The sequence below is a fragment of the Carassius auratus genome, chromosome 41 (genome assembly GCF_003368295.1).
Source record: "Carassius auratus strain Wakin chromosome 41, ASM336829v1, whole genome shotgun sequence".
Classification (NCBI taxonomy): Eukaryota; Metazoa; Chordata; class Actinopteri; order Cypriniformes; family Cyprinidae; genus Carassius; species Carassius auratus.
The window spans coordinates 25,021,728-25,033,452 of record NC_039283.1 but is presented as its reverse complement, the minus strand read 5'-3'; the positions used below and the strand labels follow the sequence as shown (position 1 = coordinate 25,033,452).

At 31.0% G+C, this 11,725-nt stretch overlaps 2 protein-coding genes across 2 annotated transcripts; both read right to left on the bottom strand.

Moving 5' to 3' along the window:
• Positions 1-2,098: 2,098 nt before the first annotated feature.
• On the bottom strand, positions 2,099-7,891 carry LOC113059365 (myomesin-3-like). Its single transcript, XM_026227823.1, has 10 exons — positions 7,784-7,891; positions 7,600-7,707; positions 6,243-6,330; positions 4,834-4,872; positions 4,643-4,748; positions 3,496-3,659; positions 3,392-3,428; positions 2,605-2,627; positions 2,456-2,511; positions 2,099-2,365 (listed from the first exon to the last, which is right to left on the bottom strand). The coding sequence occupies exons 1-10, from the start codon at positions 7,874-7,876 to the stop codon at positions 2,099-2,101; spliced, it is 981 nt and encodes a 326-aa protein (XP_026083608.1). The 5' UTR covers positions 7,877-7,891.
• LOC113059605 (myomesin-3-like) lies at positions 7,886-11,613 on the bottom strand. The gene is made up of 5 exons (XM_026228156.1): positions 11,607-11,613; positions 11,441-11,527; positions 9,691-9,830; positions 9,431-9,575; positions 7,886-7,995 (listed from the first exon to the last, which is right to left on the bottom strand). Exons 1-5 carry the CDS (start codon positions 11,611-11,613, stop codon positions 7,886-7,888), a joined length of 489 nt encoding a protein of 162 aa, XP_026083941.1.
• Positions 11,614-11,725: the final 112 nt, after the last annotated feature.

The following is an 11,725-nucleotide window of genomic DNA, read 5'->3' as shown; positions in this document are numbered from 1 at the left end:
GTTACTTTCGCGTGACTTTTTATGGAAAGTAATGCATTACGTTACTTTCGCATTACTTTTTACTTATGGAAAGTAATGCGTTGTTACTTTCACGTGACTTTATGGAAAGTAATGCATTGTTACTTTCGCATTACCTTTTACTTTTTATGGAAAGTAATGCGTTGTTACTTTCGCGTGATTTTTTTATGGAAAGTAATGCATTACGTTACTTTCGCGTGACGTTTTATGGAAAGTAATGCATTACGTTACTTTCGCATTACTTTTTATGGAAGTAATGAATTGTTACTTTTGCATTACTTTTTACTTTTTATGGAAAGTAATGCATTACGTTACTTTCACGTGACTTTTTATGGAAAGTAATGCATTACGTGACTTTTGCATTACTTTTTAAATGAGGCTGAAGGAAGTAAATTCACGTCTGTACAGCAGAACACAAGAAGTTGTTTTAACACAATGAGACAAAATTTTACACAAGTTTACCTAAAGTCATTTTTGCTTATTAGTACGGTTGAACTGGTTGAATGTTGTAAATACAATTTATCCTCCACCTGATAAGAACATCACTAAACATGAATTACAATTAATTTAGCATAATGTTTATTTAAACACTTTTTTTTTGGAGATTTGTAACCTTTTAATGAAAAAATTAAAAACATCCCTAAAAATATTAATTGTATTTAAATTCTCATTAATTATTTTATTTTCACTCAATTTTGTGCATTCAGCTAATATAGTACACCGCTAATGGCTCTAACTTTTTTTGGGCGGGAAAACCCAACTTTGCTTCCTCAATATGCTTCCTCAGATTTGGTGGTGAACTTTTGATGCCAGACATTTACCTGATGAAAGTCATAATTGAAGTAGAAATGTGTTTGATGCATGAAAAACAATGATCATTAGTTCTCATAATTAATGTGCCATAAACCATATTTAATGCACATAAGATAAAATAAATATATATAAATATATATATAAAATTGTAAGGAGTAAAAAGTACAGTTTTTTTTTTTTTAAGAAATGTAATCAAAATGTAGATCCTTCTCTCAGTATTTCCTGACTATGATTCCTAAAAGAAGCCTGTCTGAATATTAACACACGAGCGGTGAATGACCATGTGGACTGTGCAGTTTGCTTTCAAAAGAATCACCTTTGGGTTGCATAATGATATTTGGAAAAGGCTTCGATCTCTGTTATAAAATATCAGCAGATAAAACACCCATCCATCCATATACAGGCATAAAAACTGATTGTGACCTCGTTATAATGTGTTCATTGTCTATTTGATCAATGTTTGCTGCACAGTTGCATGCTCAGTTTAGTTAAAAACGAAAAAAAGAGAGTGGAAAAGGTTTAATTTGCACTTTATTCTGTAAGTGGCACAAGATAAATCAGAGGAAAACAAACCACGGATCAAATCAACTCATGCTTTCAGGACACTGAGCCTCAGGACATTGCCTTCTAAAGCACCATTAAAGGAACAATTCACCCCAAAAATTAAAATTTGCTGAGATGCGTTAACCCTCAGTCCATTAAAGTTTGTTTCTTCGTCAGATCTGGAGAAATGTAGCATTGCATCACTTGCTCTGCAGTGAATGGGTGCCGTCAGAATGAGAGTCCAGAATAATCCACAGCACTCCAGTCCATCAGTGAACATCTGGAGAAGACAAAAGCTGAAACAAACCCAGCATTAAGACGTTTTTAACTCAAATACATAGTCTATAATCCATAATAACACTTCCTCCAGTGAAAAAGTGTTCTGTTCTGAATCAGGAGAGAAATCTGCACAGATCAAGCAGTGTTTAAACAGATCTAAACAAATCTGTGTCTGGATTTTGATGTGAGAGACAACAGGAGATGCACTTGTGGATTATCGTGATGTTTTTATCAGACTCTCTTTCTGACGGCACCCATTCACTCCAGAGCAAGTGATGCAATGCTACATTTCTCCAGATCTGATGAAGAAACAAACTTGTATGGACTGAGGGTGAACACATTTTGCACACACACTCCAAAATGAACACACGTTACCTAAACAAGGCCTTCGTTGACTTTAATAGAAACGATTCACCCGGCTTCAATCTCAATCCCTGTGGATCCCTTACATCTGCACTGCATCTGCTCGAGGCTTTTCACCGCGTTTATACACACTGACGGTCACGAGGACCGTCTGCGATCCGTGTTTATTGCGCACGAAGATGCTATAGTTGCCCGAGTCCTCCATAGTCACGTGGTTTATAGTGAGAGTGGAGGATTTATTCTCGTTTTTAATGTTATACTGGCCGGTGGACGTGACTTCTCTGTCGTTCTTCAGCCAAAACATTTCCGGTGCTGGATCGCCCTCGGCAAAACACGTCAGACACAGAGACTGAAGAGAAAGAGCACAGTCGAGTGATGTGAGATGAACGAGGGTCTGTGAGGACACAGCAGTGATTCATGGATGGATGGATGGATGTACCTTGTTCTCCATTATGGCCACCACATCTGGAAGACCCTTGGTGACTCGTGCTCGATCTGTCAGATGAATGCTTATTATAAAGTGTGTCGTCTGCATGAAGGAATTGCTTCCTTAAAACACAATTAGAGGAGGGATGAACAAATACTTACTTTTCTCAGCAAACTCCACTTGCCTGAGAATGAGTAAAAAAATACAGTTATAGAGCGAATGAGTTTTCAAAATGTAAAATGAACACCACTAAAATGTATTTAGTGTAACGTTCTGACCTTTAAATAAATATACAGAAAAAGACCATGCTTAATTTACATAAACACCCATAAATTATATATATTTTTCTTTTTTCAAACATATATTTTTTAAATATAATAATTTGACATATATATATAGTCAAATGATTATATTTAATATTATTTTATAAAAAAATAAATATTATATTTAACATTGCAAATTATTATATTAATATTTTACATTAATATTTCACACACAAAAAATATTTATATAAATATTTACGTTATTTAAATACAATTGCATACATTTTTATATAATAATTTTTTTATATTTTATTTTATACAATTATATATACATAATTTGCTGCTTATATTACAAATAATTTTAATTAATAAAAAAAACATACTGTGCAATATCATTTAATTTAAAAAAATTCTGTAAACAATTATAAACAACACTATATATAATATTTTCTATATATATATATATATATATATATATATATATATATATATATAATAAAAATACGAATATTCCATATATTATATTATATATTAGGGATAATTTGATATATATCTATCACACTGTTCACAGACATTAACAGTGTTTATTCATATAGACTCTTCTGTACAGCTTGTCTAAATAGCAATAGTACCCAAAGAGGGCGGAGCTTAGTGAAGGGTCAAAGGTCAAGTGCAGTTGACTTACTTGAGTCTCTGGTGTTCCAGCAAAGCGTCTGCGAAGGCTGCAGAGAAGAAAGAGACGTGTTAGTGTTGAGGTGCGCTCGAGTCGCATGTTTTGTGCCGCTCTACCTTGTCCAGACAGATCCAGAGAGCGCTTGTGTGTTTCCTGGCCGTCGAACATCTCCAGGGTGTACTTCCCTTTATCGGCTTCAGTCGGTCCCAGTATCTCAATCCAAACCTTCTGCATGCTGCTGCCCGGCTTCGTCCGCTCCTGCAGGTCAATTCTCTTGTCTCTGTCACAACCAGAAAATAAAACATAACACAATGTGACTGTAAATCAAAAACATGAAAAAAATAACTGAACCACTTCATTTTTGATTAGTAATAGCAATTAAAAATTATTTTACATTTGTTTTTATTTTTTTATTTGTTTTTATTTTTATTTATTTCGTTTTCTTTTTAATTTTAGATAACAAAAAAGTCTATAGTTTTATTAATTTTTATTTCAATTTTAATTTTATTACATCATGCTCATCTGAATTAAAATTAAAATGTTGCCTTGGAAACTATCTAAAAAATATATATTTTTAGATAGTAAGTATATATATATATATATATATATATATATATATATACTTATTTTTAATTCAATTCATATTTATTTTATTTCAAGAAATAGTTTTAGTTTCAGTTAACTCTGAACTGAACAAACAGACAGTTTCACATTTACACTTTCAATTCTTTTCATGTTTCATTTAACTTTTTTTTTTTTTTTGTGCAACGCATAAATTAATACAAATAATATATAGAAAAAGAATAATAAATATAAAATAAATAAATTATTTGTTAATGAGTGGTAAAATGAAATATATTATATATATTAAATAATACACACAGTCTTGAGTCTCCGGGGTATATTTGTAGCAATAATCAAAAATACATTGAATGTGTAAAACATTTTTCTTTTATGCCAAAAATCATTAGGATATTATTAAAACGTAAAACTTATTAAAACTTAATTTTTAATATGCATTGCTACGAATTCATCTGAACAACTTTAAATATGATTTTCTCAATATTTAGATATTTTTGCACCCTCAGATTCCAGATTTTCAAATAGTTGTATCTCAGCCAATTATTGTCTTTTCCTAATAAACCATACATCAATGGAAGATTATTTGTTCAGCTTAAACTGACCCTTATGTTTTGTGGTTCAGGGTCACACATATATATAGGTATTAATCATATTTGGGGTGTTAGAGTTCTGGAAGCTCACTTGAAGTGCCAGCTGGTGTTCATGCAGCTCAGGTAGTATTTGAGAGAGCAGTAGAGCTTGAAGCCCTGCGCAGTGCACTGGATGCCCACTGGACCAGCAGAGAGCGCTGTGGAGCACAAGCACACGTCACTGAACATGACGTCACGTGACCTGAGACTGAGCGCGTCACAAGAGTCAGGACTCAAACCTACCGCACTGTTTATTGAGCTGCTGCAGCAGACGCTCAAACTCTGAGAGAAACAACAACATCATCATGTTAGAGGGATTTTCTGCATCAACCAAAAACCCCTCCATACAGAAAGATTATTCCAGATTAGAAAAGTTGCTTCAAAGAAATATTAATAACAATGATTTTACTACAGATATGGAGTTAACCTAAAACTCCTTAACCGTGGTAAAATCACTGTAATCATTGAAAAAAAAAATCATAATAAATTAAAGCACTCTTAAAAATTTCAACATGTTTACATTTGATCTTAAAAGAAGCAAAATTGTGAACAAAAATCACTTAACCGTTGTAAAATCACTGCAATCACTTACTTAGACACTAATAAAGACAAATGTTCAGTAATTTTACTACTACTACAAAATAAAAAATAATCAAAATGCAGAAAAAGAATATAGTAGTTATAATATATAGTGAAATACATAGTGAAATACATAGTGAAATATTAAAATATAAATATTTAGTTTTTTTTTAGTGTAAATATAAATATGATATATTTACATATTATAGAAGTCATATTATTCTTTTTTTTTTTTTTTCTGCAACCCGCCAAAATAAAAGCTGGGTGATTTTAGGTTCGAAAATGATGAAAATTTTTTAAAAATAAAAATAAAAAAAAGAGAGAAGAAAATGTAAATATTAGCAGAGCATTTTTAATTGTTTAATATAACTGTATTTTTATGTAATACTTTTATTATATATATATATATATATATATATATATATATATATATATATATATATATATATATATATTATTGCCATAGACACCAATAAAGTCATTAGTGTTGAGTAAATGTACTACAACTAATATAAAATGACATTGCAAAAAGTGTATATGCTTATAATATATGGCAATAATTTGAAAATTTCATTTAAGTTAATATCATATTTAGTTAATATTAGTATTTTTCGGACTATAAGTCGCACCTAAGTATAAGTTGCATCAGTCCAAAAATACGTCATGACGAGGAAAAAAAAACACAAAGAAGTCGCACTGGACTATAAGTCGCATTTATTTAGAAACAAGAGAAAACATTACCGTCTCCAGCCACGAGAGGGCGCTCTATGTCTTCAGTGTAGACTACAGGAGAACTGAGCAGCATAGAGCGCCCTCTGGCGGCTGGAGACGGTAATGTTTTCTCTTGGTTCATGTCAAATAAATTTTGATAAGTCACACCTGACTATAAGTCGCAGGACCAGCCAAACTATGAAAAAAAGTGCGACTTATAGTCCAGAAAATACGGTACGTGTGTGTCTTGAATTCTGCAAGTTTAGTTTTTGCAGCTATGATCTTTTATTTTAGTCCCTAATCTCTATTTCTCTCATTATGTAGATCACTCATATGGCAGTAATAATGAGTGATGTCCTGACCGTCATCGATCAGCTCCAGGACGCTCTGGTCTTCTCCTCTGCTGTCGGACACTACAGCTCTGTACACACCCAGCTCCTTCCTCGTCACCTGAGCCATCATCACAAACAACACGGTCAGTGCAAGGAGGAATTACAGGACTGATCCCAGTTCAGTACGACCGAAGATTTATCCACAGCATTTGACCAGAATACAGAAAACGATCTGAACTAGTCCCTGTTTTTATTTGAGTAAAAGCAGAAATGTTGAAGTCAAAGCAATTCCAAGAAAAACGGAGTAAAAATCTGTTTGTTTTGAGAGCTTTAATTCTAGATCACCCTTATAACTTTATAGAATTACTGCAGATATTTCTAAATGTATTGCATGCATCTGGCGTTGTTGCATATAATAAAATATTTAACACTAGTCTCATTTCAGGGTTATTATTATTATTGTTTAAAAAAATATTTAAATTCAATATGCTATCGATAATTTTTTTTTTTTTACTTACAGTTTAGCATAGCGATCCTGATACAGATCAATACTGATTATTTCTTAAATGGTTATGTGATTTTTCAACCAAAATTAAATTATTAGATGAACTGAAAACATGTAAAGAATCCCATGTTTTGCATTAATATAATTTTAATATTGATATTAAAGCTATTTAGATCGATCCTAAAAAGCTTGTGAGCCTAATTTTAACAATCGATAACTAAAATTAAATGTATAAAAAAAGTTATCATTACTTAAACATTATTTAAAATTAACATTAACTGAAATAAAATATAAAATAAATGTAAATATAAAATTAAAAATTTTTTTTAGTAACAATATTTTTTAAAGAAATATTAAAATATATATATTTATATATTAAAAAAAATATATTGAATACATTTTTACCAAACAAGTAACTTGTGAGTATGGATATACATCACTATTATCGTTAACAAAAAGTAAAACCATAAAAACATTTCCATTTCATCAAATAAATAAACATTAACTAATATATAATATAAAACATTAAACTTTTTTTATATCATCTAGTTGCCAAGCTAACATTTTTAAACTACTTAAATAACTAAACTAAAAACTACATATAAAAAAAAAACATATATATAAAAAAAATTAAAATGAAAACAGAAAATATAAAAATAAAAACAGATTCAAAATATATAGTATATGTTATATATAAATATATAAAAATATATCAAATATATAAAACTATATATAATCAATGATACTAACCTATATTGTCTCAATATTAACATGTATACTGACTTCCATAGACTTCCATGATGAAGCCTTCCTCTGGTCTCAGAGTCTCAGATGGATCTGAGGGTCGTGTTTCGTATGTATCTGTGAATGTGAGGTGTGTACCTGCGGGACGGTGAAGGTGCTGACCCCCGTGGGCTCGTACACCGCATGAAGAAGCTCCACTCCATCCTTAAACCACTTCACACGCGTCTCTTTGCTCACGTTAGTGACCTGCAGCCGAAGACACACGGGTTTCATCGAGCTCAAACGGCCAGGCATTGTGTCATGAAGGAATAAACACCTTTACCTTGCACTTCAGAATCATTTCACAATCTGAAGTCACTGTCCACGACAAAAACTCCAAGAAATGGGGACCTTGCAAAGCAAAAGAGAGACACATGGAGTGATTTTATATGCTGTTCTCCGAATTAATGCATCTCGATCTGTCTGTCGACTCACCCAGCTTTCTCTTCCAGTTGTGTCTGTTGGCCTGAGATTTGGCCAGTGTGTCTCGAAACTCTGACAAACAGCGAAACAACAGAAGAATAAAACAGATTCAGTCTGGAGAAATAGTCAACATCATCTTTTGGCTCGTTGCTACATAAACTTTGACTTTTGCTGCATTGTTAAATGCCTGTTTGAAATATGAAATCAGACTTTATTATAAAATGTAAAACGAAATGTTATAAAATAAAATACAATAACTACCACTAATAATAAAAATAAACTGCAAAAAAAAAAAAAAAAAGATATACTTGTATATCATACTGAAATATTTTTTTGATTTTATAACACATAATTACACACAACTTATTAATATAATTTCTAATTTAATTTCTTATGCATACATCTATATATAAATTTAAATTTGCATGCATCATAAAGATGACACATCATTAAATGAGTGATTGAAAAATGAAAACTAACTTAAATGCACTTAAACTTTATTTTTTTATTCCATTTGTAAATGTTTAATACATTTTTGGGAATGCAAAATAACACCTGCTTTGGTCCTGGTATCTAATAAAAGTATTTTCAGATCATGGTCTAAATTGTGAATTATCGAACTTTAAACATAAAATTAAATTGTATTACATATTTATTAATAGAAATTTTTTCAGAAAAATTAAATTTTTCCTAATTTGTAAAATGTTTGCCGTGGGGACTGACAATTATTTATCATAAACAAACTTACAAATCATGCATAAAAATTAATATGTTTTTAGGAAAAAACTGTGTAAACTAGAACTTTCTTAATTGAGAAAAATCTTTACATTTTTATTATTTATTTTATATAATCTTCTAAAAAAATTTATTAAATAAAATGCATAAAATAATAAATAAATAAATAAATAAATAAAGTGTGTTTTTATTTTTCATATTATTAAGAGAAATCTGGGTCTCCTAAATAAATAAATTCTAGCAAAAATTAATACTAGCCCTAAAATTCCTAAAAACCAAGGAAAAATAAGTAACAAGGCAGAATAAAATTCTCTTAAAAATAGTAAATAGTTAAAAACAGTCTGTTAAAAAGTTTCTTAAAAAATAAATAGTTTAAAGTCATTCATATATATATATCAAATCAATATATAACTTGATTTATATATATGTAACCAATCAGTAAAATATTATTACAATTTAAAATAAAATAAATAGTTAATAAAATAAAGTTTTCTATGTGAATATATTGCAAAACACAATTTATTTCTGTGTATTTTCAGCATCATTCCTCCTGTCTGAAGTGTCACATGATCTTCAGAAATCATTCTAATATACTCATTTACAGCTCAAGAAACATTTCAGATTATTATCAATGTTGAAAACAGCTGAATATTTCTACTGCTTTCAGTTATGCACTATATTTTATCATTTATTATTTGTCTAATATCAAACAGCATTAGCGCTGAGGAGCAGCTCTGTAGTCTCATGTTATAATGTGAGATTATAAACCTACTCTTATCCACAAACACCAGAGTGAACTGGTTCTTGGCCCGGCCGTCTTTGAGCTGTGCGGTGTACGAGCCCTCGTCGTCTCCTGAAATCTGATCAAACAGGATCTCCACCAGACCCTGTGCCTTGTCAAAGTTAATCTTACGAGTCTGCAGGACACACACATCCACACGGCTCTTTAGACATCAGTGAGCAAGCGAATTAAAGGAATATACACATGCAGATGGCTTTATTATCCATGTCAAACTCTGGGCAGACGGTTACCGGTGTGCTGGAGATCTCTGCGTCGTTGAGGATGAGCCGAAGCACCGCGGCGCTGCTGAGAGCCTCGGTCTGAAGCCACAGACGGACACTTCCCTGCTCGGACACGTCCACCTGCCAGCCTTCAGACTTCAGAGCGATCACTGCAAGAGATGCACAAGAGTCAAGACACCTTTTATTATATAGCGCTGTATATAATGCTGATTGAGTCAGAGCAGCTTTATAGAGTTAAAACAGGAAAATAGTGTCAATAATGCAAGAAGACAAATTTCTCGAAACATTAACAAAATGTTCAAAACTAAAATTCTAGTTTTGAGCAACATTAAGGTGAGTAGATGATGACGGAATATAGAAGATCTACAGAAGCTTATTTCAGACTTGGCAAAGAACTGAACAAAAAAGAGAACCGTGACTTTCTCTCTTGAAATTATGAGAAAAACTGTAGAATTGCGAGATAATAAGTCAAATTTTTTATTTGTATTCTTTTATTTCATGGCTGGAAACAAAAATGTCAGAAATTGGAACTGAGAGATATTCATACAGAATTATGTAAAAAAAAAACTGATTTGCATAAACTAAGAATTCTGAGAAGAAATAATTAAACTTACATAATTTAAATTCAGAATTCTGAGAAAAAAAAAATCTAATTTACAAGATTTAAATTCAGAATTCTGAGAAAAAAAAATCTAACTTAGAATTATGAATTGAAATCTTGAAAGTGTATTTTTTTTCTCAGAATTATTAATTAAAATCTTGTGAGAAAAAAAATACACTTTCAAGATTTAAATTCAGAATTCTGAGAAAAAAAATCTAATTTACAAGATTTAAACTCTGAATTCTGAGAAAAAAATACACTTTCAAGATTTAAATTCAGAATTCTGAGAAAAAAAATACATTTTCAAGATTTAAATTCAGAACTCTGAGAAAAAAAAAAATGTAACTTACAAGATTTAAATTCGGAATTCTGAGAAAAAAAAATCAAATTTACAAGATTTAAACTCAGAATTCTGAGAAAAAAAAATCTAATTTACAAGATTTAAACTCAGAATTCTGAGAAAAAAAATCTAATTTACAAGATAAAACACAGTTGTACACCGATAATTCAGAGAAGGAACATCAGAATTCTGAGATGCAAACTCACAATGTCCTTTTTAATATTATTCTGTGGCAGAAATAAGCTATTTCTTTAAATACAATACTATTCAAAAGTGTTGGGGTCAGTAAGGCTTTTTAATAAAATAATACAATTATACTTTTATTCATCAAGGATGCATTAAATTGATCAAAAGTGACAAGCAAGACATTTATAATGTCACAAAGGATTTCTGTTTCAAATAAATGTTGTTCTTTTGAACTTTCCATTTAATCAAAGAATCCTGAAAAATAAATAGTTTCATGGTTTCCATAAAAATATTCAGCAGCACAACTGTTTTCAACACTGATAATAATTAGAAATGTTTCATATTTTCATGATTTCTGATGATCATGTGACACTGAAGACTGGAGGAATGATGCTGAAAATACAGCGGAGCATCACAGAAATAAATTACAGTTTACTATATATTCACACAGAAAACACTTATTATAAATTGTAACATTATTGCACAATTTTTACTGTATTTTTGATCAAATAAATGCAGCCTTGGTGAGCAGATGCGACTTCTTTCAGAAACATTAAAAAATCATAATGATTGCAAACTTCTGAACACAAGTGCATCTCAGATTCTCTGAACGGTGTATTTGATCGACTTACGTGGGTTTCTCACATGCCAGCTGAGTTCTGTCAGCCTCTCCAGATCTGAGGAAGAAAACGGCACAATCACAAAGTCAAAGTCAAAGTCTTGCAAAGACACATAATGCTGTCAATTTGAGGTTATAGCAAGATGTTTGTCATGCAGTTTACAGCATCTCACACAAACAGTCCATGTTCTGTCACACTTTGTGCATGGTGAAAATACACAGATCTTGTACACGCAACACGGTTTAGGGCAAAGGTGCTCAGCAAAACATTCATCAGCAGCCGATTGATCGATGATAA